We start from the raw sequence: 27,610 nt of genomic DNA on the forward strand, positions 1-27,610 counted from the left end.
TTTATCAGCTTCTTTCGTGTCTTCCCCGTCATCCCTCACACTCCTCCTCTGTGTTTCCACACAAACATCTTTATGTGCTGAATGTTTAACATCATGATCACTGACTTTACCCATCACATCTTCTTCTTCTATTGGTTCATTATTTTTGACACATCTTTCAGAGCTGCCTTGTGAGCTTTTCTCTACAGTTTCTTTTCCTTCCTGCTTCTCTGTTAGTCTTTCCTTTGTTATTTCTGTCTCTACACAAAGATTATTATCATTTGAATGTGTGACACTGATCTCCTGTATGTCCAGTGTATCACGCTTTCCTTTTCCATGTTTATGACTCTGATCATCTTGTAGTCTGTTTTCTTTTCTATCAATAACTTTTTCTTTATCCTGAAATGTGTCACAGTACATCACTGCTGTTTGTTTATCAACACTAATGTTTCTTTTTGTGTCATGTTGAAAATCTGTTTTTGTTTTCTCCTCCTCCTCTTCCTCAGCATGATTAAGACAAGGGATGTAATAATCATTAGTTTTTCCTTTATTCTCCTGATGTTCACATATGTTCTCTCCAACAGTGTCAGGTGGATGCTCTGCATGACTGTTTTCCTCTGACTGTCTAGCTTCAGCCTTTTCATCTTTATCTGATTTATCATCCATTAATTTAGTCATATCATTTTGTCTGTTTAGATCATCACATACAGCTGATGTGTCACTGACTGGGGGTTTCAAATCAGGATTATTATCTGGTCCGTTATTTTTAACATCATCCACTGCTGTGTGTTTTTGATCCAGGTCATCATTTTCAGTGCCTCGCATGTCAGATAATCCCTCTGATTCTCTTAAGCGAGGAACCTTTGGATCATTCTCGGTGTCTGTCTCCTCCCCTTCTCTCGTTCTCTTTCTCTCATTTTTCCCATCTTGTCTCTGATCTTCATTATTGATGGTAAGTAGTTCACTGGTGGACACATCTGTGGACTCTGGAATACCAATATCTGCAGCATGAACCACAAAGTAGAAACAAAATCATTCAGACACCAAAGAGCTGAAGAAACCACAACAAAGTATCTGCTCTTACCTTTCTTTTTCCTGTAAAACAGAAGATATGCAGTCTGGGACCTAATGAATAAATATGATATGTAACACATATGTTTCACATGTAATGCAAATAATGTACTGTCAGGATAAGAAGTACAAAAACTTACGTGTTAGTGTAATCCAGCTGGAATGGCTGATAATCAAGCTGATGATGTAAAAATAATACAAAAATACATGATGGAATTGTTTAGCCACTCTCCATGGGTAAACAGTGTCAACAATGTATAAGTGATCAGTCCTACCTTTGTGACCCTGGAATCATCAAACTGATACCATCTGTCTCCATCTTCCTCCTGGATCTTGATTGTTGCACTGTAATGTCCTCCTCTCAGATCACCAAAATGATCCACAAATGCATACAGTTCATATGTCTGACTCTGATTACCAAAGGAAAAATGGCAAACATCAGAATGACTGAAGAAAATAAAGTGGATTATGATTAAATACCAAAATATTCTGTACATATACCTCTGGTATCTGCAGGGTGTAGGGAACCTCCACTGAACAGGTGATTTTGACATATGACATGTAATTATAGTTGAACTCAAACCTCTTCAGCATCAGACACAAAACATCTGGATGATGCTTAATTACATCTGTCTGAATGAAAAACATTCAATTCGAATCAGATTTATCCGTACAGTGCTAAATTACAACAACAGTTGCCTCAAGGAGGCAAGGAACTTGTGTTAGCAAAATGGGTCAATATGTTTTGGTAATTGTATTTAAAGAATAATTAAAGAATCACAAATGTTTAAACTCACCATAGTAGCATCAACTTTGTCATCACACTGCTCACAGTACATTTGATTTTCTCCACAGAAATCTGAAGGTTTAAAAAACTCTTCAATGCCCTTCACCTGAAAAATGTTATTTACAATCAGCTCAAACAATCATGTGCTGACCAGTGAGGTGAAGAATGTCTCCTCGAGGAGGAAGGTTTTAAGCATGACACACTCAGTTTATTAGGTAAGCCTCAAAGGTTAAGATCTATTGTTTAAGAGACAAATGTTTTCTTGGCACTGACGAGGCCTGTAATAGATGTGGCTTTACATGTATGGATTTGAATTTTAGTCCCTTAAGTTAAAGCTGAAAGTGTGAACTTCACATGGATTGTTTGACCGACTGTGGTGATGTTCAAAGGCAAAACTACACAAATTGTGTATTTTCAATTTAAAAAAAAAAACAGTCCTAAGTTGATCGTTTAGACAGCCCATGATATTTTAGAGGTTCTGGATAATTTTATGCTGAAAGCTGTACTGTAGGCCATGGTAATTGAAGTGGTTCAGCAACTGTTTCATTTTCATAACACTGTAGTTACAGGATTTATCACATGATTACTCCTTTCCATCTATAGCAAATCAATCTAAATTTGAGATATGCAATAATGATGTGTACTGAATAATGTGTACTGAAATAGTAACAAAGTGATAAAGTGTAACATTAACTTTATGCAGTGGATAGAATCATTTGATAAAAAGTGGATAAAATGAAAGTAAAACAATCATCATTTCCTGAGAAAAATATGAAAATATATGGGTTTTTTTTTACTGGCAAAAACATGTAGGCTCAAAATGTTTTCTCACAGCTGTCATGTCCTAAGAATAGAAACATGCAGAGAAGTTTGCAGCTTGTCATATCCTTACCACACTGTAGTCTTTACTGCAGTAATCCACCAGTGAAAGAGGAAGATGCCAAAACGGTGCATCTCCGTCAGTCTGTATATGTCCTTTAGAACAGGTGGTCTTGTTTGCTAACTGACCGTGGAAGATCTGAAAATACAAATTCACAAAAACCTGTTCATTTTATTTTAGTTCAGGTTTAATTAGATTGCACTTGCTCACAATAAAAGTTGTCCAAAGCATTTTATACTATAAGGCAAAGACCCCATAATTAAAAAGTGATGTTTTGATCAAGTATATAGATACCCTTTGACATCAATGGCCTTACCTTTGATGCATCAGTGCTGGTCATTCTTAAAACCCTCTCAAAGTACTCTGCAGCATCACGCTGTTCATATACTGTGATAAATGCATATAATTAAAAAAAAAGAAAAAAGAAGAAGAAGTACATTTGTACAGAAGTATATTTGTAATTTTACCCTAAAATTTTCCATTGTTGTAATAATTAAATAATTAGATCAATAATAGTCATATTTTACTCTTATACAGTGCTCAGGAGTTTACACTGTTTGAAGTTTTTGTTGTTCTTTACCATTGTCGATGCCCAGCTTCTGTGTTATTTTATATGTGTATGCTCTATAGTTCTGTAAGTCATCAAATAAGGCTTTCAGATGATGATCAAGAAACTCAGTGTGAGGATTTTCTTTAGAGTTCCTACAAAGAAAGTAAACATGAGTGATTAACAATGCACAATAGACTTTATATATGATAAATACAGAATCATGCTTAAAGCTGGACATCAAACCTTGTCACAGCATCTCTGAAGTCTTCGGTCATGAAGAGCACCTGTAGCACACTGTTCAAGTAACATGTGGATCCTTGGTTTATCAGCCCATGGTACCTGTTAGCTAATGGGAAGAGACAGTGCAAAAAAGAAGATATATATTTAAAACATTCTTCTGGATCATAACATACCCAAAGAGAAATGAACCAAAAACAGTCAAACCTTTTATATTTTATAATTAGTTATATAATTTTATATAATTTTCAATGTAAATTTTACTCTAAAATATCAACATTTCCAATTAGCCAAATTCGTTGTTTGATGCGATTGGCTGATTGGGAAAAGCACATGCCGATTTATATAATTTCCGAAGTCCGAAGAAAAGCCGGTAAACCTCCAAAATAAATTACGTTGAGCCAGAAATGAGAGCCATGTAAGCTTTGAGCATGGAAAAGGAATCTGAACATAAATTCAGAAATCCTGTGAGAGATTTGTGACAATGTTCTATCCATTAAACATGTAAGACTATGACAGCTCAATGGAAAAAGTCAGCACAAACACATTAGTACTAAAAGTTGGATAAATATAGAACTTCAACAAAACCTCGGAGGAGAAAACAAAAAACAAACAAAAAGTTTTAAATATTTTCTGAAACCTTACCCTGTCGGCTCATTTTCCGTGCCGTTCTCCGATCACTTTACTTCTGCACTGCTGAAGAAACGGCTCGCTGAGAAGAAATAAACCGCATATTTTAGCTGTTACGCTAAAAACCTTAAACAACAGCTAAAAAACAAGACATAATCCTACATTCCGCTTAATTCAAAGCGTTGCTCCTGGATCCTTCGAAAACCTCTTAATGTATTCTCGAGGCACACAACAATCTGCATATCCAGTGAGTTTTAACAGCCCCGGAATACTTTCTGTTTCTCTTCGGAACAAGTTGCTGCAATGCTGCATTCATGCTGTGTTGGCAATCTCGAAATTACCAAAAGGCCACTAGATGACTTACAACTATTTACTACCCTTTCCTTTTCAGAAACTGATTATTAAAACGAGAATGAAGAACACGTAATATGTCATGACTCAAAAACACATGTGAATTAACCCAGGAGCTATTAATATAGACGCCTTCTGCACTTTAGTCTCGGAATCTATTTTTAGTTTAAGGCCTGACATTAGTCTAGCACAGGGGTCTGCAACCTTTTACACCCAAAGAGCCATTTGGACCCGGTTTCCACGCAAAAGAAAACACTGGGAGCCGCAAATACTTTTTGACATCTAAAATGAAGATAACACTGTATATATTCTTTTTTACCTTTATACTTTGTGTGAACAACTAAGGTGTGTTGCTTATGAAATCCACGAAGTGCTACAGAGAAAATTACATTTTATTTATGTAATCAACACATTTTGAACTCTTAAAGAAATATAACAAAAGGAAAGACACCAACCTGAACTAAAATGATCCAGCAAACAAAAACTGTTGTCAGCCACCACCCTTTGGGCTGTTGGAGCCTTGACCTGACTTTTAAAAAATAATTGGTAAAAAAGCACTATGCTGCTGAAAAATTAAAAATAGATATTTGCAAAATTCTGCCTAAATATGTATTTTACCAGGTTAATGCGTGCGGCGGGGCGTGGTCTGCAGCGCCGCTGCAGGGGAGGCGGACGCACCTGAGCCACACCAGCAATCATGCCTCGCTGCCTTTACGTCTGCGCTATCTGTGCTGTTGTGTTGTTGGTGGTGTATGTCGGGCTGTGAGGTGAAAAGCTATAGCCGGCTGTATGCGTACAGCAACCGTGTGTGAAAAGTGGTCAATAAAGAGATGCTGAAAAGCGTGTTCATGCAAACATCGTCGGTCTGCCGTGATATGTTTACAATAAGACTTATGGTCCCGAACCTCTGCGCACAGCGTCCGCTAATCGGGGCTGTACGAAGTCAGTTTACGCAGGACTGTAAGCTGTCTTCTGTCAGGCGTGAGCGGTGTTTGTCTTTAACATAGTTCACGGTGGAGAATAGCTGCTGACATAATGTGGATCCGAAGATCCATAATTGGCCTACCTGGGGTTGAAAGTCTCGATAAATGCACGGCGTTTCGGCGGGTATACCGGCTTCCGCGAGTGTGACTCTTATTTTGAGCGATGAAAAAATAATAGAATATAATTTTATTTTTATATTTCAATATCACAATAATCTTCCAATTTAGAACTACAAGTTAAAAAAAAGAACTAAACACAAATAAAATACACTTCAGCTAAATACTAATTTATTTTCCCAAACCACGCCCCTGGTCTAGCATAAGATCAATTGAGATGTATTTGAAATTTACATAAGGCCGTTAACGAAGCATATGAAGTAGAACGAAGCAGGGCGAAACGTATCCTATGGATTTCATTTTTACACAGTACACAGCTAATGGTATTGTATTTAATATACCTCAGTTTCAGGGACAAGCACTCAGTATGCTTCTTGCTCATGATTCAGAGAACCTCCTGCTGGAAATACTACAGTATTTGTGAGAACATGTGCCCTATTTCCTTATTAATAGGGTTTCTGTTTTCTAACGACCTCCAAATATGCACACTTAATCAAAGATCACACACTTGAAATAATGGAGTTTTATTTTATTCATCGGTAAGAAATGACTGTATCAAAAGTGATTTAAAACAAGGCTTAAATGTATGTAAACGGTGGCAGGAGTTTCCATGACGCAAGGCATTGGCAGCTGTAGGTGGAGCCTGTCTCGCTCAGGCTCTCAGTCCTCCGGGAAGTCTCAGCACTACTTGGATAACAGACATATGCTGGATTCCATATTCAGACAGCGGCTTCTTATCTTCATCCAGATTCTTGTCTGTGAATATCAGCCGCAGATTCCCATCTAACACACACACACACACACACACAGACACAGCGAGAGACAGAGAGAGAGAGAGAGAATGAATAAGAGGTAGAGTTTCTACTTTTTCTGCGTTAACGGTCTACTTCACAAATTTTTTTTTATATATATAGCAAAGCTATCCGAAATGCTCCTTATCAATCAATCAATGAATAAATACAGCTGTATAATGTAGCTTACTCTTCATTGGATCCTCTGTTAATATCTTCATTGCTTAAATATATTAAACTCTTCTGCGAGCAAGAAATCCAAGTCTAAGTCTTCATCCACCACAGAAAATTACATATTATTTCAAAGGAAATTTTTGAAACAATCTAAACAACATGAAGCCAAGATTCCGAAAATTACTGTGCTCGTTCATCGTGTGGATAATATATAATGTAGGCTAAAACAAGGCCAATTATGTATGTTTCACTTCTCTCGGTGTATTTACCTGCAGTCTCTGGAAACTTCTGTCTTATTTTTTCCCTCAGCTGCTCCACTGTCATGCTCTTGAACTGCTCCTCAGTGTTGCTCAGGTCGACGGTCACCTTCCCACCCCTTACTCCAGAAACCACGACCTGGTACAGCTTTCCCATTCTGTGCGCTCCCTCCACTGCGTCTGCTGACACTAATAAGGTACTTCTGGGTCTGACGTCATAGGGCTGAGTATACTTTCAATTTCAACAAAATGATTGTTTTTACCACTCATCCGTCTTCTTTTTTTTTTCCTTTTTCAATTTTACACAGCTCTATAAAAGTGCGTTAGATGTGTTTCGTTGTTCTTGTAACAGTGACAATAAAGATCTATTCTAGATATCTGTTGATGTGCTGATGACCTTCGTTTATTCTACAAAATGCAAATTTAACTTCTTTGTAAAAACAAAAAAACGAGCAAGTAATGAAAAACAAACAAATCTTAAATATCTTTAAACGGGGTTTATGAGAAGCATTTTACTATTGTCTACATTATAGCGCTTGTACAGCACACAGCATTAACACACTACATTGTCCTGTGTGTAAATAGATTTCCTTATTGGACGTCACACTCTATGATAGCTGGAAATCACCTGATATCCCAGTTTATGAGTGGGCGTGTTTGTTTACCAGCTTTTCGGCTTTCGTACTCATTTCATTAAAAGTCAGCGTTGCAAAAGCACTCCATAAATGCTACTGTAAAACACCGTATTCATTTTTTAAAATATTTATTATTAAATAATGTTTTAAAACATTAAAAAATCCTTCAAGTTAAAACAATTCAATAACAAAAAAGGAGTACATAAAAAAGCTTTAAATAACTGCTGCCCTCATCATCAGTGCTAAAGAGTAAATAAAAAGAAGTACAGATACAAGAAGACAGACCTGCTACACAGCGCTGTTTCACGTGACTTCTGGTAACTGCTGGGGGAAAGTGAAAGTTAAAAACAAATCTTGGTGCTGTCAGTGGTGATAACACGGTAGCCTCGGTGTTCACTTCACTTGACTGCAGACACGGAGCTTGTTCATCAACGGAGAGCTTCTGAGCTAAAATGACCGAAGAGAAAAGATACGACCCCAATGACACGACACTGAAATTCGTCAACAGGCCCGATGATCTGGATCCTCTACGTAAGAAATACAACTGTTTAGTTATCGTCACTGAAGCCCCTTAATTCATGTCTATTATTTTTAATAACTGTGCATGATTTGATTTGGAAATGTTATAATAAATCCACTGGTTTAATACCGGGCAGGCTGTTGCCTATTGCACACTGTTGAGTTTACTGTTCGCTGCGCTTATTGTTGTTCCTCTCAGCTCCACTGGAAGGTGACCAGGGTCTCAGAGCACAGATGTCCTGCGGCCATGCAGTCACCCCGGAGTCGCTCACTGGGTGGTGTCGCAGCCTGTTGGATCAGGTACTTTCCAGGTTCTGAAGAATGTCATTGTTCTCATGCAGTTTTACTTTTGGTTTTCTTGTCTAAGATTGAGCAAGAAAATAAATGTCTACATTTCTGCAAGGTTTTGGTTTCGGTCTGTATTCAAGTTTCATATTTTACATTTTTGCTTTTGGATTTATAATATTAAACAGCCAAATAAAACCACAATATGATAGGGGTGTTTAAAAAAGTTGTCACTCAAATTTACAGACACTACACTACAGATACAGGCCTCGGTTAAAGGATTTTTCACTGACCTGCTGGCTTGTAGTATAGTATGTGTGTGTGTGTGTGTGTGTGTGTGTATATATATATATATATATATATATATAGAGAGAGAGAGAGAGAGCGAGAGAGAGAGAGAGAGAGAGATGTACATCTTGATGCTGTGTCAATGTTTAGAACTTGTTTCTACCAAGAAGATCAATCAGGTGTCCTTACATCTTTAACATTTCAGGGCCAGTACAAATTTAAGTGCCCAGCTCTAAAGAATGGTACGTTGCATAAGTGTGATGCAGTGTGGTCCTACCAAGAGGTGCGCAGGCTGGCAGTACTGACAACAGAAGAGATGGAGTACTTTGAAGAGAACATCGCCCTCCTAGCTGCCACAGAGTACTGTGAATTTAAAACAGTAAGTGTCCAAGTTAACCTCATTTAGTCAAGAGTTTAGAAGAGTTTTGCTCCTACAAAACAAAAAATATTTGGGGATAAAATTAAAACCACCTGTGCTGTCAAACAGAAGAATAGGATAAAGAACGATAATATCAGTCTCATCAGTTTCAGTCATGTGATTCTAAATTTAAAAAAAAAAAAGTTTGTATCCAAAAACACTGAACTTCTTGAATGTTTGTCATAACAGTGTCCTGGTTGCAAAACCTATGTGGAGAGAGAGGACCTGACCAACCTTAATGTTCAGTGCACTATCTGCACTGCAGACAAGAAGAAGGTGTACCATTTCTGCTGGCAGTGTTTGAAGCCATGGAAAGGCAGCGCTCCACGCTCTGACCGCTGTGACAACGATGGATGCATCAATCACGACCTTGAACTTCTCAAGAACTGCAAGACTACCGCTCTCCCTCAGGTTCCGGGGGTCGATGCCTGTCCCTCCATCCGGGCCTGTCCCACCTGTGGTCAGAGGGTGGAGCACGACAAAACAGGCTGCAAGAACATCATCTGTCCTCGCTGTCAGAAAGAGTTCTGCTTTGTGTGTCTGAAACTCACTCCTGAGTGCTTGAAGACAAGTTCTTACTTCATCCCCTGCAGTGATGGTGTAGCTCCCAGACAAACTTCAATACCTGTGTGGCGCAGAAACTAAGACACAGCATGCTCTCTGAGTCATTATCCTTCTCTCATGTTAGACTTTTTCTTTTATATTTATTTCAGAGAATTTCATTCAGAGAAGCCAAATGTTTTACAGCCTGACTTGTTCATATGCTTTAAATAGTGGTAAACTATGTTTCCTGTATGCATTTTTATGTTGTACAACAGACTTTTTAAAAAAATAGTTTTCTTTGACTTAATCTCTGTTAGATAATAGTTAGTCATCGACAAACAAGTCACTTGATAAAGATTCCTTGCAAATAAACAGAATACATAGTGTCTGACAAATATCAGTTCATGTAGATATTTATGTGTTAATCAGTTTCTGCAGCTTTAATGTAAATGAAATTAAATGAAATTAACCCTTGGTGCAGTAGAGGGCCAACAATGAGACAACCACAAAAGTAGGAATGGTTTTACTGGTGGAGGACGCTGATATTTTTTTTGTCATCATCTATTCTTTTTTACTAGTTTTCATTTGGTTACGGTCAGTTTCACTGCTTTTACACTGTAAAAAAAAACAAAAAAAACTGTAGATTTTACGGTAAAACGCTGGCAGCTGTGGTTGCCAGAAATCTACCATAAAATTACGAGTGAAACATTTTCTTCTTTAACGGTAAGAAGGTATTGTTATTGTTGATTTTACAGTTAAAAATAGTGCTAGGGTGAATATTTTACCGTAGAAGTAAATGTTTTAACTTGAAGAAAAAATAATGTTTTTTCCTAGAATTAACATGAAAATAACATATAAAATAAAGTTTGTGCCAGAAAACACAACATTTTTTCCCTGTAAAATTAACTATCAAAAAAATAATAAAATACAATTTTATTCTGTAACCGTTTTTAGACTAGAGTGCTTTTAAGTGTTCTACTCTGTAAGTTTAATACACAAACCATGATTTTATTCAAATTACTAAATGTAACACAAAAATGTCCACCTTAAATTTCCAAAAAAAGTATTTTATTTAACATCTTTGATGTTTTGAACATCAAACATTTACATTTTTACTCAACAAATCACAAATAGTTACTAGTTATCTCCATGACAGTAACAGTGAGGAATCACAGAATTCTTACAAGTTCTATTCAAACTGTGCAAAACCAGTGCTGTAAGTTGAGCACACATTATACTTCACATTACCTTTAGCAGACAATTCAGACACCTTTAAGTGTTTTGGTGCTGTTCTCACTACATAAATGTCAGTACACATAGAATCTTGACTTTTCAAATTATCCAAATACAAATATAGAGAATTAAACATTTTTTGTATAATTAAAAGAAAGTCTGAATTGAAGAAATTACAGGAACAAGTTTACACCCACATATTTTGCACACAGAACTGAGCAGTAAAGCTGAAAATGTACATCTTAAAACTGCATCAGGTAACAAACAAAAACTTTACAATTGTTTTGAGAACTTCAACTGCAAATTTTTGGATAACTACAAAATGCCAGCAATGTACATGCAGCATACGTTTACACTATTGGAATACAAATATCTTTAAAACTGGGAAAATTAAAATCCAAGAAACAAAATCGCAGGTTTACCACATTTTTACCAGATACATTTTTCAGATATAAAACAGTGAATCAAAAGTAGAACATGTACTTTTACAAATTGTGTCTAGTAAAACTTCACATTGTTAAAAACTTCCCACTCACAATCAGAAATGTAACAATTGTTTCAAAAATAGAACATCTGTAGAGTATGTAACATACTATACCTTTATCACTTCGTCTCAAACAAGAGGGGTAGGACTAGATCCACTCATGGTCAGCAATGTCTGAGATGAGAGTGAGGACTCTGGGATTGACTGAGAACACTTTTTTCTTCTTGGATTCAACCTTGGTGCCTCTCTCAGGATTTATGGAAAAGAAACACCTTCATGAAAAAAGGGCAAGAGAGATTGAGGAAATTAACAACCTGAGGTGGGATAATGTTAAGAGATATATTCTAAAACACTTCTTCAGCAGAGAATCAGAGAGGAGAAACACACAGAATTTCTTGCTAGCAAGGGCAGCCTAGAGTGAGACTCAGAGACTCGCCCTGAGGACTTGCCCTGGTCCTTTATTTATACACTTCAGTGGGTGCTTGTGTGGTGTGTGTGGTATGTGTGTGTGGTCAGAGTGTGACCCCATAAGTGACTTCCCTAAACCTGCTGGACTAGAAGTCCAGCAGTTCATCAAACCAAAACCACTTAGACTGGAAACAGATATAACTACGTTAATCCTACCGTAAAACAATAAAACAAGGTATGACCTTTTCCCATGCTCCTAGGATGTGGGGGTGAAAGCCAGAACACCCTGGAATGTTACAGACTTCCTAGGATGAGACATCCTTTCAATAAACACAAATGGTTACATGCAGTATTCTACCATATACAAACTTATATCATTAAAAGATTATACTGACTACTAAGTACAATTTTCCATTGACATTCCCTCCTGTTGTCAGTATAAATTTAAATGAGATATCAGTATGTAACATCTTGTTGTACATTTTCTGTCACATCGTCATTGGTCACACAAAGTCTTCATGTTCCAACAGGTCGGAGTCATTATCATCACTTGTCACGGCTATGTATGCAGCAACAGTGGAAAATATTATGCGGTTAATCAAGAGTTTTAAACATGGCAGTATACACGTTACAAAGACACAAAATAAAAGTAGAAATATCCCAACTCTGATGAGTAGTCTTTTTAGCACCTGTAACCAGGAGCCAGTGTAAAGCCAAGAAAACCAGTCACTTGTATCGCTTACATAGTCCTGATTTTGGGCCTGCTGGATTTGTCTCAAAGGCGTGCTGGGCATATGAGAGCAGACATAATAGTCTGTATTTGCCGATTCTGTCTTTGTCCTGTAAAGGTGAGCGTCGTAGTCAAGGTAACCAGGAGGGTCCACCTTCCCATGGCTACGTACAGGTCCGTCACACCCTACTACTTGGTTACTCTAGAGTTGGCCAATGGCTGGAGGTTGAAGTGCGAGCAATTCCCTACGGGCGCCCAATCAGCACTTCCCCCTCGCCACTGAAGCAACCAAGTGAGGGTGAAACTTTCCTCTACTAGTTGATTTCTGTGGAGGAAGTGGAATCCTCTGAGACCTCAACCTTTTTGCAGTGGCTCTGATGTATCCAGGAGGGTCTCTCCGCTATTTTGCAGGCAGTTGGAGTGGTCAGAAGCACTTGAAATGGCCTCTATCAACCCCCATCACCTTGCTTTAGGCAGAAAAACCCCTCTGTGGAAAGGGTGCTGGGTCCAGTTATCTTACTGCTGTTATGATCCCAGCAGTCTTCAGAGTGTCATCATATGCACAGTACAGTGACACAGCATTAGGTGATGTTCATAGGAAACTGCTGTCATCACCACCATAGCTTCTGGTTCCTGTGCTTTCACAGAATCATGATGTCATCCTCGGACTCCCCCTGCGCTGTCGATGGAGCTTGGCATGCCCCCCTCATCCTTCAGGTGCCCGTCTGTTGTCCACAATCTCCTCTGTTGGCCTCTGGAAATCCCCCTTGGCACAGCTCTCATTCCAACACAGCTTCGTGGTCCTTGCTGTGGCTCCAAAGTCTGATCTCATGATGGGCCCCAACCAGCTTGACCTTTGACCTCAACCACTGCCTGGGCTGTCAGCTATGCCTGGAATGGTTCTTGCTTCTCACTGGGCCTCTGAAGATTTCTCAGGAGATTACTGCTGCACCTGTATTTCCTTGCTAGGAGGAAAAACTTCTATTTGGAGAGCATGTCAACAATCATCAAACCACATTCTTTAGTTCAGTGAACTTCACTTATAGGCCATCAAAGCCTCATCTGAGCATGGATGCACCACTTGCATAGGTTTGATACCCGTTGAATGAACTGTTAATCACACAAATCGCTGCAAAAATCATATAAAACATAGTTTAATGTTAATTCATTGTTTCATGTTAATCCTGGACCCCTCCTCTTGACGCATGGATACTCCCATGAGTCAACTCATCAAAACCAAATTCCTGTCTTAAAGAAAAAGGTTAGTTAGATCATGTCCCAGGCAACATCAGGGCGTCTCCTCCTCTGGAGCAGCACCACCCCGGACCTATACTTAGTCATTTGTTTAATAGTAATTTAACATTATATAATTCACATATAAAACTATGAATTGTAATTTTAAATGTTTTAAAAGCATGTAGAATAGCATGTGTAGGCAAGTATATTTCTCCTCTTTTTATTAAGAAGCAAAAACAAAAAGGAAAAAAAAAAGAAACAGGGCAGAGTTCGGTGGTTGAATCATCCGTCCCCACCAATGCCAAAACCAAATCTACGCCCTTGATCTATATTGATGGCAGTATACTTTGTATATTTATACTGGCAGTATGGAAAATGATCATTTGGAAATGCTTAAAATGGAAATTTACTGTGAGGTGAGGTGTGGTTGGGGTGTGGACAGTGGCTGTGCTTTTGTAACGTTGAGGTATGGACAGCTACACACTGAGGCTTTGAGCCTCAGTCCTGCCCACATTTTATTCTGTAAAAACTAAATTTTCACTGCTTTTATAACCTTTTTAGTGGGGAGAACATTTAAAACATTTAATGATTTAACAAATCTTTTAAATCCTTTGTCCTCCACAATGCTAAATGGCTGGGAGTCCTCAATCACCATGCTAACCAGGTCTTCATCTATTTGAGATTGTTCTCCTGAGGAAAGACAACAAAAACAAAGCACAAATATAAATATCACACACGTAACTTATCACAGTTGTATAATATTGTTATATCCTTTAGTAACATTACAGCATGCTATATTATCATGGCATTTGATGGCTCACCTGGTCTTGCTCCTCAATCGGTGTTCCCCTTATTCTCATGCAAAGCTCTGTAGTGCCTAAGCATGGATGAGGTGTTGTTGTTATATCCCAGCTCCCTGGCACATAGCAAACACTTCACCTTGTACAAAAGTAAAGACAGCTTAACATAAATTGTATTGCACCATCAGTATTATGAAAATACATCTTCTGTAGAAATTTACATACCTTGTTGGGAGGAATAAAATCACAATGTTCCCACACAGGGGAGGACATCCTCCTCTTCTTAGCTGGCTCCATTCTCTCCTGACTTTCTCTCCTCACTCTCATAAACCTCCAAACTCTCTCCAAACTGTCTTCAAACTCTTACTAACCGCAACTCTCCATCAAACACCTACATTTTGAATGAAGCCTGAGGGGTTTATATCTCTGTCATAGCCCGCGGCAAAGTTCGAACCACTTCATGAACCAGTCACGTACAGCCGGGCAGCGAGGCTTCGGACGTCATCATTTTCAGCTCCTCCCATAAATGAAGCAAGCCTCGATACGCGCATCGCGGAAACGCCCCCTCCATTACTCGACACAAGCTTCGAAGCCTCGATACAGAACGTCACATCACTAACTCTAATATAGTTCAGGGTTTCATAGATCAGTATTATGGGTATGTGCAGGTATATATGGATGCTTCAAAGAATCCAGCTAGTCAAGTGGGGATGGCAGTGGCAATTCCAGACTTTATGGTAAAAATTGGGAAGAGGATTAATAATGGATTGTCTGTGTTTACATGAGAAATGATAGCGATTCTATTAGCAGTGCAGTGGGTGGAAGATTTGAGGCCGTTGAACACAATTATTTGTTCAGATTCCAGTGCAGCCTTGGTTAGTCTACAGAATGGTCATTCGAAGGGTAGGTCAGATATTTTATTAGAGGTTCAGCAAACTCTTTACAGGATACATATGATGGGTCTATTGGCAGTGTTTGTATGGGTCCCGGCTCACTATCGGGTAAGGGGAAATGAAGCAGCGGACAGGTTAGCACAGGCAGCCACTAATCATGAGATAGTTGATCTGACGGTGAATTTTGGTCAGGAGGAAGAGTATTATTAAGCTAGAAATGAGGGGTAGATGGCAGAAACAGTGGGACGAAGACAGGAGGGGAAGGTGGTTATATAAAATTCAAAGGGGGGTGGGAGTGAAGAGATCCACAAGAAGGAGTAGGCGAGAGGAGGTGGTGGTGTCAAGACTGAGATTTGGGCATATGGGTTTGAATTCCACACTGTTCTTGATAGGGAAGCATGCCTCAGGGAAATGTGATTATTGTGGAGCGGATGAAACTTTGGAGCGTGTTATTTTGCAGTGTTGGAAATATACGGTGGAGAGGAGACGGTTGGTCCAAAATCTCAGTAGCATTGATATGAAACTTGATCTTGTAGGGTTACTACAGAAGGAGTCGGGGGATAAATGTTATCAGGCATTGTTTCAATTTTTGAGAGGAGTAAGGTTGTTTGGGAGGATATGAAGTGGGTTTTTTTTTTTTTTTTGAGTGTGATTTCTGTCCACACTCCATACCAGTGGTGGTGGTAATGCACCATGCAGTTGTTTGCCAACCACCAATAATACGTAAAAGAAGAAGAAGAAGAAGGCTTTCAGAAGAGTTCAGGTTGTCTGGTTCGATGCGTGGCAATCAGCTGGGTCGTGCAGTGAAGTGGACGTCCGGTTACGGTCTTTGGGATTTCTGGAGGCGGTGGATTGGCATAATCTGGATTGTGACTGGGTCGGAATGGCAAGTAGTAGTGGAGGGTTTTCTGATGATGAGGACATGGATGTTGATTGGCATAAAGTTGGACATAGTAGAAAGGTAGGGGTTAGGAAGGACAAGTTGAAATCCACGCCAACAGGGAAGCGGGCACTTGTAGAGGAAGGTGCTAGGCATGATCAAAGAAAGAAAGTATTGATGGAGGAATTTAAAGTACTGTTGAAATTCAAACCTAGGAATGAAATAACAGGTGAGTCCAATTGCTCTAACAAATGGATTGAAGAAAGCGATCAGTGATGTTGAGCTAGCTAAGGTGCTCCGAGACGGGTGTTTGTTTGTTAAATGTAAAACTGCAGAACAAAATAATAAAGCGCTTAAGTTGCAAACACTTTGTAAGAAGGAGATTATGGACAGGAAGGTGGTTGGTGAGAGGAGAGGATGTAGAGGAGTGATTTCAGGTATTCCTGTTGGGGAAAATCTGGAGGAGTTGAGGAAATTAATCAAAGGAGGGGAAGTCACTGGAATAAAAAGATTGCAAGCTGTTAGAAATGGGGAAAAAGTGGATAGTCCATCAGTACTGCCTGAGTTCCAAGGAAATAACTTGCCAGAGAGAGTTATGTTGGGGTACATGAGTTTTAGTGTCCGTGTTTATGTGCCTCCTCCACTCAGGTGCTATAAATGTCAGAGGTTTGGTCACATAGCTAGTGTGTGTAAAGGAGTGCGGTGTGGAAGATGCAGAGGAGAACATGTGTATGATGAATGTGCCAGTGTTGCAACTGTGGGGGACCACATGCAGCAGCGTATGGTGGGTGCACAGTAAGGAAGCAGGCAGCAGAAGTTCAACAAATTCGAACAGAGGAGAGGATATCTTATGCAGAAGCTTTGAAGAGAGTAACAAACAGGGTGAAGACCTGATGAGGAGCAAAGAATAGGTGGTGGAAGAGGGATGGGGGAAAAAGGCAGGAATCTCCCTGTAGTCCAAATGGATAAACTTGTGTTGTTCTTGGCGTATGTCATTAATTGTTCAGAACAAGCCAAAACAAAGACAGAAAAGATCAAGATAATAGTAAAAGCAGCAGTGAAGTTTTTCAATATGAGGGATTTGTCTTGTGAAAAATACATTCAGATCTTAGTCATGGAGAAGGTACATCAGACCCGCAAGTTATAACTTAATGCTTATTCTTCAATGGAACGCTAGGAGCCTGATTGCAAATGGGCAAGAACTGAAGGGCTTTATTTGTACATTAAATTCAAAGCCTGATATTGTATGTGTACAAGAAACATGGCTTAAACCAAGTCTAGATTTTGTTATTCAAGGATATACGAGCATTCACAAGGACAGGGTGGGTAAAAATGGAGGAGGGTGTGCAATGTTTGTTAGGAGTAGGATTAAGTATAGTCCGCTAGACACTACAGTAGAGTTAGAGGCGATAGTTGTAGAAGTATGGTCTAGGGCAGGAAATATCAAAGTAATAAATTTTTATAATCCATGCAAAAAGTTAGAGAGGAGAGAACTGGAACTACTTTTAAGGGATTGGAGAGGGAAAATAGTTTGGTGTGAGGATTTTAATGCACACAGCACTTTATGGGGGCACCGTAGTGGCACTAATGGGAAAGTGGTAGAAAATGTAGTTGAGGAGAAGGATGGTGGTTTTAAATAATGGCTCTGGCACTAAGGTGGATTTGGTAAGAGGTACGGAGTCGTGTCCTGACATTACAATGGTTTCACATTGTTTGGCAGGTAGGAGCACATGGAAAGTGGTTAAAGAGAGTACAATTGGTAGTGATCATTATCCAATAGTTATTGATATTTGTGCAGACACTGATGCGACACGAGAAGAAAGGCAGAGGAAATGGAGGTTTGAGGAAGCAAACTGGTGTTTGTTTAAAACATTAAGTGACAGGAAATTGAAAGACGTTAATTTTGGACAGCCCATTGATCAGTTAAATTCTACTGTTAGTCAGATTGTGATTGAGGTAGCAACTTATGTTAGTTTAAATGAATCAACACCCCCGAGTCATTCTAACTACCAGAAATCTCGAAGCACAGGTCGAGGGGGCGGTGTGGCAGCAATTTTTCACACCAGTCTATTAACTAATGAAAGACCAAGACAGACTTTTAATTCATTTGAAAGCCTGATGCTTAACATTGTCCACCCCAGCTGTGAAACTCAGAAACCAGTCTTACTTGTTATCATCTATCGTCCACCTGGGCCTTACACAGAGTTTCTGTCTGATTTCTCAGACTTTATATCTAATTTAGTTCTGAGCTCAGATAAAATAATTATTGTGGGTGATTTTAACATCCATGTTGATGCTAAAAATGACAGCCTCAACATGGCATTTAATCTGTTGTTAGACTCAATTGGTTTCTCTCAAAATGTAAAAGAACCCACCCACCACTTTAATCACACTCTAGATCTTGTTTTAACATATGGCATAGAAACTGAACATTTAACAGTATTTCCTGAAAACCCTCTCCTGTCTGATCATTTCTTGATAACATTTACATTTACAATAATTGATTACGCAGCAGTGGAGAGTGGACTTTATCAAAGTAGATGTCTTTCTGAAAGCGCTGTAACTAAGTTTAAGAATATAATCCAGCCACTGTTATCATCGTCAATGCCCTGTACCAACACAGAGCAGAGCAGCTATCTGAACGCTACCCCAACAGAGGTCGATTATCTTGTTAATAATTTCACCTCCTCACTACGTACGACTCTGGATACTGTAGCTCCAGTGAAAACTAAGGTCTCTAATCAGAAGTACCTGACCCCATGGTATAATTCTCAAACACGTACCCTAAAGCAGATGACTCGTAATCTGGAGAGGAAATGGCGTGTCACAAATTTAGAGGATCATCATTTAGCCTGGAGAAATAGTTTGTTGCTTTATAAGAAAGCCCTCCGCAAAGCCAGAACAGCTTACTACTCATCACTGATTGAAGAAAATAAGAACAACCCCAGGTTTCTCTTCAGCACTGTAGCCAGGCTGACAAAAAGTCAGAGCTCTTTTGAGCCAAACATCCCTTTAACGTTAACTAGTGATGACTTCATGAACTTCTTCACAAATAAAATTTTTATCATTAGAGAAAAAATTACCAATAATCATCCCACAGATGTAATATTATCTACAGCTACTCTTAGTACCATTGATGTTAAGTTAGACGCTTTTTCTCCAATCGATCTTTCTGAGTTAACTTCAATAATTACTTCCTCCAAACCATCAACGTGTCTTTTAGACCCCATTCCTACAAAACTGCTCAAAGAAGTCCTGCCATTGATTAATTCTTCGATCTTATATATGATCAACCTATCTCTAATAATCGGCTATGTACCACAGGCCTTCAAGGTGGCTGCAGTTAAACCTTTACTCAAAAAGCCATCTCTAGACCCAGCAGTCTTAGCTAATTATAGGCCAATCTCCAACCTTCCTTTCATATCAAAAATCCTTGAAAGAGTAGTTGTCAAACAGCTAACAGATCATCTGCAGAGGAATGGTTTATTTGAAGAGTTTCAGTCAGGTTTCAGAGTTCATCACAGCACAGAAACAGCTTTAGTGAAGGTTACAAATGATCTTCTTATGGCCTCTGACAGTGGACTCATCTCTGTGCTTGTCCTTCTTGACCTTAGTGCAGCATTCGATACTGTTGACCATAATATCCTGTTAGAGCGATTAGAACATGCTGTAGGTATTACAGGTATTGCACTGCAGTGGTTTGTATCATATCTATCTAATAGACTCCAATTTGTGCATGTAAATGGAGAGTCCTCTTCACACACTGAGGTTAATTATGGAGTTCCACAGGGTTCAGTGCTAGGACCAATTCTGTTTACATTATACATGCTTCCCTAGGCAGCATCATTAGAAGACATAGCATACATTTTCACTGCTATGCAGATGACACCCAGCTCTATCTGTCCATGAAGCCAGATAACACACACCAATTAGTTAAACTGCAGGAATGTCTTAAAGACATAAAGACTTGGATGGCCACTAACTTTCTGCTTCTTAACTCAGATAAAACTGAGGTTATTGTACTCGGCGCTGAAAAGCTTAGAAATATGGTATCTAACCAGATTCTTACTCTGGATGGCATTACCTTGGCCTCCAGTAACACTGTGAGGAACCTTGGAGTCATTTTTGACCAGGATATGTCCTTCAATGCACATATTAAACAAATATGTAAGACTGCGTTCTTCCATTTGCGCAACATCTCTAAAATTAGAAATATCCTGTCTCAGAGTGACGCTGAAAAACTAGTTCATGCATTTATTACTTCCAGGCTGGACTACTGCAATTCATTATTATCAGGATGTCCAAAAAATTCACTGAAAAGCCTTCAGCTAATCGAAAATGCTGCAGCAAGAGTACTGACAGGGACTAGAAAGAGAGAGCATATTTCTCCTGTATTAGTTTCTCTTCACTGGCTTCCTGTTAAGTCCAGAATTGAATTCAAAATCCTGCTCCTCACATATAAGGTCTTAAATAATCAGGCCCCATCTTATCTTAATGACCTTGTAGTACCATATCACCCTATTAGAGCACTTCGCTCCCGCTCTGCAGGCCTACTTGTTGTTCCTAGAGTATTTAAAAGTAGAATGGGAGGGAGAGCCTTCAGTTTTCAGGCCCCTCTTCTGTGGAACCAGCTTCCAGTTTGGATTCGGGAGACAGACACTATCTCTACTTTTAAGATTAGGCTTAAAACTTTCCTTTTTGCTAAAGCATATAGTTAGGGCTGGACCAGGTGACCCTGAATCCTCCCTTAGTTATGCTGCAATAGATGTAGGCTGCCGGGGGATTCCCATGATGCATTGAGTTTTTCCTTTCCAGTCACCTTTCTCGCTCACTATGTATTAACAGACCTCTCTGTGTTGAATCATATCTGTTATTAACCTCTGTCTCTCTTCCACAGCATGTCTTTTATCCTGTCTTCCTTCTCTCACCCCAACCGGTCGCAGCAGATGGCCGCCCCTCCCTGAGCCTGGTTCTGCCGGAGGTTTCTTCCTGTTAAAAGGGAGTTTTTCCTTCCCACTGTCGCCAAAGTGCTTGCTCATAGGGGGTCATATGATTGTTGGGTTTTTCTCTGTATCTATGAAGCGCCTTGAGGCGACTTTTGTTGTGATTTGGCGCTATATAAATAAAATTGAATTGAATTGAATTGAACAGCATCCATCCCAAAGAAAGGTGGCAGTAAAAGGACAAAGGTAGTGCCATGGTGGACGCAAGAGTGTACAACCGTGATTAAAGCCAGGAACAAAGCGTTTAAAACGCTGAAAGGAGCACTGTGTGTTCAAAATCTGATATGCTACAAAAGGAAACAGGCAGAAGTAAGAAGGGTAGTTAAATCAGCTAAGAGGGAATATTGGAGGAAGTATTGTGATACTTTGGGGAGATCAGCACCGTTGGAGAAAGTATGGACAACTATTAAAAAAATGTCTGGGAAGAGGAAGGAGTATGGTTATCCAGTAATGAAAGATAATGACAGAATATTAGTAGATAATAGGAGTAAAGCTGAGTTATTGGCTAGAACGTTTGCAAAGGTTCACAGCACAGAAAATTTAAATATGGCAGAAATCAGGGGAAGAGAAGAAACACAAAGGAAACATCTGGAGGACTTACAAGATACGGAGGAACACGAAGGTCTGATAAATGTCATGTTTTCAGTAGCAGAGTTGAATAATGCATTCCTGAAAGTAAACAATACAACTCCAGGTAGAGATCAGATTAGTTATTGTATGATTAGAAACTTGAGCGACCCTAGTAAGAGTATACTGGTTAAATTGTTCAACAAAATATGGGAAGAAGGTAGGCTACCTGACCAGTGGAAAGAGGCTGTTATTGTTCCCATATGTAAGCCAGGAAAAGATCCAGCCTTGGCAGAAAGTTTTAGACCAATAGCTTTGACATCACATTTGGGGAAAATAATGGAAAAGATGGTGAATGAAAGATTAATTTACTTTTTGGAAACTAATAATAAGACCAAGTATTACCAGAGTGGGTTTAGAAAAGGGAGAAGTACGATAGATCCGGCTGTGCGTCTAGAGCATGAAATAAGGCGTGCCCAAGTGAATAGGGAGAGTGTAGTAGCCGTGTTTTTAGATGTCGAGAAGGCATACGATACACTCAAAAAAGTGAAATTTGGTGGTTATTGCATTTACAAGACTCTAACATGTAATTTGAACACAATGAATTTATGTTTCTAAGGTGAACGCAATAAAATCCTATAAGATCTACATGAAATTTACCAACTTAGCACCTCTTAAATTTATTCTTGTTGATATGACATGATAAAATCTAACAAGAGTGGTTAGCTGCCTTAAAGACTCGTGATATCACAAGATCACGTGAGATTCTAAACAACAAGAAGCGGGAAAGCACATGGTTTGCTTCGCAGCATCTTGGAAAGGTAAGAGTGAATCTATCTTCATCCATCTTGATGAAAATACTTTTTGCACAAAGGTATCATTAGTTTGTCGATTCTTTTCAGTTCTATTTATTCACATTTGTTTTTTTGTTTTTTGTTTTTTTAAAAATATCTGTTTGTTTATGCCATTCTAGCTAGCTAACACGTTAGTGCAAGAATATAGCACAATGTCATGCTAGCATGATAGCCTGATATGAAAGACATAGCTACTCCAAATATAGATATTGTTTATAACGTAACCTCTGCACATAAGCTAGTTTGGCTCTACCACAGAGACTGTTGTGATAAATTTACATTTTACGTGAGGGTTGTTGAAATTTGTAAGTTTGTAAGTTGCTGTTTTTAGTACACTGAGGAGGAAAGACAAAACATGAACAGATATGTTTTCCTGTTTTTTTAATTTTTTTGAAATTAAATATTTTTCTACTTAATAAACTTGGAGACTTGCAGTTCCCTCCTGTAAAGATAATAAATGTTTAATCTTATCAGGTGGTGAAAGGTCTGGAGAGCTGGCAGGCCAGTTCATCAAATTCAAGGTGAGCTAATATTTTTCTTAAAAATGATCACATTCCCATGTTAAAAATTTAATATATTCATTTGTAAGAGACATATAGTTTTGAGACCAAGAAAACATTGCATTCTGATTTTATGTACACATCATCTAAACTTTCTTGAATTGGGGGTATGGCATGATTAAATTAATACACAACGTAAAAAACAATATTAAAATGACAGACTTGTCTAAAATGCATAAATACTATTTGAAAAGATTAAGACTGTAAAACAATAGCCTCTGTATTTCTCACAAATTCCTGGTAATTCAACTAAAAGTTCTTTAATCCCACTGCTAGGTCGTTGAGATGGATTTCCGTATATATTTGTTTTTTTCCCCCTCTGTGTATAAAGACTGATGCTGTTGAAATCAGAAGAGAATACATCACCAAAGGTCTTTGCGTGTACCTGAATGAAGATCCTGAGAAGCTGGTGAAGGATTACCTGGTATGTTAAATTGCCTGTATCCTTAACTAAGGAGATGATCAAAGATAAGCTTGAACTACATACAAAAGGTTTCAGGGGATGGGGTTTTCCTGTAAATTACCGGTGGCTGTAAAAAATACCTTTTAAAATAGGAAAAGTAAGAGCTTTATGTTTCTCACTGGATACTACACGCACCATTCTTGAGTGTTTTATAACCTTATTATAATATCATTATAATAACCTCATTCATACACACATTCATACAAGATTTTTATGTAACATTTACACTTCAATGGATGTATCAGGAGCAACTTGGGGTTCAGTATGTTACCCATTGATAGTTTTAGTATCAGATTAGAGAAGCCAGGGATTAAACCAGTAGACAACTTGCTCTACCTCCTGTGCCACAGTCACCCCTATCACAACTCAAGATTTTGAAAGACAGGACATTGTTGAGGTATTGAATGAACTTTTCTTGAGTCAGGAAAAATATCGGGCAGTCATTTTTGATTACATTCACATTATTATAAAGCTTGAATGAATAAAGCTTTTAGGTATTTTACATTAATGTAAAACAGATATGTACTTTTAAAAAATGTTTGCAATGGACATTACTGAGAAATCCTTATCTTATTTTTTTTTTTTTGTTTTATTGTCACAGGAAGTTGATAAAAAGCATCGAGAAAACAAAAAGATGTGTATGACAAATTTTTATTTACCTTTTAGATGTAATAGTGCAATGCATGTTATCCAGACTCTAGACTTTGTTAAATGCTCCAAAAAATTACTCTTTAAATTAACTTAAAATAATCATGGAAAGAATTTCCACGTGATTAAATTGCTTTCTATTAGCATTAAAGACTTGTGTTGGAATAACTTAATTTGTATGAGTTGGTTCAACTCAATTAACTTAAGCTGAAATTTACCAAATTTAGTAAATTAGTTGGAAAAGACCTACTGAATTGAGTTGGAACAAAACTCTTTAAGTTGGATCAACACTATTAAAATATATTGGATCAAAATGCAGTAAATACGTTGATTCATCAATCTTTAATTAAGTTGGTCCAACTAGAGTGCATTAAGTTGGAGTAACAGAATTGCATAGTGCTAAAATAAAGCAATTTGATCACGTGGAAATTCTTTCCATGATTTTTTTTATGTTCATTTGAAGAGTTATTTTTTTGAGTGTATGATGTGGAAAGAAGGGCTCCTGATCAGGTTGCGTCAGATTGGTATTAAAGGGAGGATGTATAACTGGATTGGAAGTTTTTTAACTGGAAGGAAGATTTTTGTGCGAGTAGGAAAGGAGTTCAGTACAGGATATGATGTACAGAATGGCACTCCACAAGGCAGTGTAGTTAGTCCGGTATTGTTTTCCATAATGATTAAAACCCTCTCCAAGCACTCTGCAGCATCATGCTGTTCATACACTGGGTGGGGAAATAAATGTGCATGCTTTCAACAAAACAATTAAGTTATTTAATTAAAAATGTTTTAGAATTATCCAGTCTAACAATTTAAACAAGTTAAGCTATTAAATTATATTAAAAAACTGCACAGGATGAAGAAGACTTTACTTCAAGACTTGTTGTAAATTGATCAACTTTAGATCCATTTATTAGACTTGTCATGGTCCTGGGTCGGTGACCCAGCGCTTTCAGTTGATGATTATCACTTTCTAGTTTATTTGATTTTGTATTGGTGGTTGGGGTTTGGCTGTGTTTATTTTCCCTACCTGCGTCTCCCTCGGTGCTCTGTTCATGTCCCCGTGTTGTTATGTAAAACAGTCTGTGTGTTTCCTGTTTTACTTTGTAGGGTTGTGTCTCGTTATGTCCATTAGTTCCAGCTGTGTCCCCGCCTGTCTGCCATTACCCGATTACCCTGTGTGTGTGTGTATATATAGTGGGTGTCGGTCTGTGTTCGTTGTCGGCTCGTCTGTGTTTCATGGTGTCCTGTTCCTCGTCTGCGTCTCTCTGCCTCCCACCCCATTCGTGTGATCTCAGGTTTGTTATTTAGCTCACCCAGTTTAGGTTATGTTCTGTCCTGCCCTCAGTTGTGTTATTTGTGCACTGTAAATAAAACCCTCACTCATATCACCATTTCGGCTGTCTGCATTTTGGGTCCTCCTTTTCCTCCACACCACACGGCTCACCCCGCCAGCCGTGACAAGACTCTTCAAACAATTCAAAGGTTGTGCTGTTTTGTGTGTTAACATACTGTACCATTGTCAATGCCCAGCTTCTGTGTTATTTTATATGAGTATGCTGTGTGGTTCTGTAAGTCATCAAATAAGACTTTAAGATGATGATCAATAAACTCAGAGTAAGGATTTTCTTCAGAGTACCTACACAGAAGGAAAATACGAGTAATTAAAAATGCACAATAGACTTCATATTTGATAAATACAGGATCACACTTAAAGCTGGGCTGTAACAAACCTTGTCACAGCCTCTCTGAAGTCCTCGGTCATGAACAGCACCTGCAGCACACTGTTCAAGTAATCTGTCGCTCCCTGGTTTATCAGTCCATGGTACCTGTTAGCTGCTGGGAGGAGACTGATCATGTAAATTTCAGAACGATGAGCAAATAATTATGGTGGATCATAAATTAAAACCCCTTCTGCTAATCAATTAAATCAATGAATTAATAAAACAATAAGAATTGACAAAAATATTCAAACTGAACCATTAAGGTCAAGGTTGTCAGTAAAACTTTATTTGAGTACTTTCCAACGGAGACATTTTCAGTCACTTCAATTCTGTGTTACGGAGAGCTGCAAAAGAATTCAAAGTTTGTACACCAGTCAGTATTTGTTTATAAACAACAACATCATTTATTATTAATTATTACTAGCAGGTAAACAAAGTCCCATGTTTTTGTACATAAGGTGCCAAAATCCACAGCCAGTGACAGTCTTTCAGTAACATCTCAAATAGAAAACACTTTGAGTATTATGATATTACCACTACAACATGCTGCTTTTCTAAGCTACATTTAATGACTTTCGACGAGGCTACGGAAAAAAAACTATAATAAACAAAAACAATACCAAAAAAGAAGCTTCTTCCCCAGACAGACAGTGTTTTTCAAAGAAATTGCTGATGAAGAATAAAACAAACCTAATTATTGTCATAGTCCTGAGTCTGCCGGCTCAGTGTTTTGTGTTTCTTTATGCTTTTGTTTATTCTGATTATGTATTCCGTGATTTGCCATTTGTTAGGTTTCTGTTCTGTGCCTGCCCTGGTCCCACTTCCGTGTTCCCTCTGTCTGTCTGCTTGTGAATCTGTCTGTTTAGTTCAGTGTCTTGTCTGGTTCTCTGTGTCTGAGTTTCCTGTTTTATTCTGAAGGTCCCCGTCTCATGTGAGTGTGTTCAGGTTACGTTTCCCCTGTCCCGTCAGCTCTGATTTCTTCCAGGTGTGTTGCCCTCCTGTCTCTCATCCCCTGATTACTGCTTTGTGTATTTAAGCCCTGTGTCTTCTCCTGCTTGTTGCCGGTTCGTCTGTGTTCCATGGTGTTCTGTTCCTCTGTCTGCGTCTCTCTGCCCCGCATCCCGTTTCTTATGATCTCAGGTTTGTCATTTAGTTTTCCCAGTCTAGGTTTTTTCAGTCATTCGTCATACCTCACTGCCTGTTCTGTCACTCCACTCCTTGTAAATAAACGTCACTAGTATCATCAGTTTTGGGTCCCCTGCATTTTGGGTCCTTTCTCCCTCCAACACCACACGGCTCGCCCCGGGAGCCTTGACAATTATTTTCAAATGTAATACACAAGTACACAAAAACAAAAGATTCAAACATACCTTTAGTGGTAACAGGGATATTTTAGATATCTTAAAGATGTTTTCTAAGATCTTTGGCAATAAAAGTGTTTAATTTATGGAATATTCGAGTATAGGATATCTCTCTCGAGTGCAGTTTAAAACACTGGAATAGCGCTTTCTCTTTCACTTCTGCTACACCTTAGTGTTGCATTCAGAGTGTGTTTCAGAGATTTTGAAAATCTGGCGTATTCTTTCGTATTCTTTTGAATTTAAAGAGACCTGTAAGAACACTCTATTAACGGTG

General features: G+C 38.6%; 3 protein-coding genes across 3 annotated transcripts; 1 reads left to right on the top strand and 2 right to left on the bottom strand.

Moving 5' to 3' along the window:
- Window positions 1–108: 108 nt before the first annotated feature.
- Window positions 109–27,501, bottom strand: LOC146522026 (uncharacterized; the record flags this gene model as incomplete). Its single annotated transcript, XM_085147636.1, has 11 exons — window positions 27,346–27,501; window positions 25,985–26,319; window positions 3,298–3,419; window positions 3,034–3,104; window positions 2,730–2,855; window positions 1,848–1,943; window positions 1,552–1,683; window positions 1,326–1,460; window positions 1,191–1,228; window positions 1,064–1,104; window positions 109–980 (listed from the first exon to the last, which is right to left on the bottom strand). Coding segments are annotated over exons 2-11 (1,758 nt in total), but the record flags the coding sequence as incomplete, so codon positions are not given.
- On the bottom strand, window positions 5,779–7,507 carry LOC146522027 (uncharacterized). The gene is made up of 2 exons (XM_085150245.1): window positions 6,820–7,507; window positions 5,779–6,368 (listed from the first exon to the last, which is right to left on the bottom strand). The coding sequence occupies exons 1-2, from the start codon at window positions 6,962–6,964 to the stop codon at window positions 6,238–6,240; spliced, it is 276 nt and encodes a 91-aa protein (XP_085006371.1). The 5' UTR covers window positions 6,965–7,507; the 3' UTR covers window positions 5,779–6,237.
- LOC146522028 (putative E3 ubiquitin-protein ligase RNF144A-A) lies at window positions 7,654–12,648 on the top strand. Its single transcript, XM_085150034.1, has 4 exons — window positions 7,654–7,973; window positions 8,161–8,261; window positions 8,740–8,913; window positions 9,142–12,648. Exons 1-4 carry the CDS (start codon window positions 7,895–7,897, stop codon window positions 9,595–9,597), a joined length of 810 nt encoding a protein of 269 aa, XP_085006160.1. The 5' UTR covers window positions 7,654–7,894; the 3' UTR covers window positions 9,598–12,648.
- Window positions 27,502–27,610: the final 109 nt, after the last annotated feature.

The sequence above is a fragment of the Neolamprologus multifasciatus genome, chromosome 3 (genome assembly GCF_963576455.1).
Source record: "Neolamprologus multifasciatus chromosome 3, fNeoMul1.2, whole genome shotgun sequence".
Classification (NCBI taxonomy): domain Eukaryota; kingdom Metazoa; phylum Chordata; class Actinopteri; order Cichliformes; family Cichlidae; genus Neolamprologus; species Neolamprologus multifasciatus.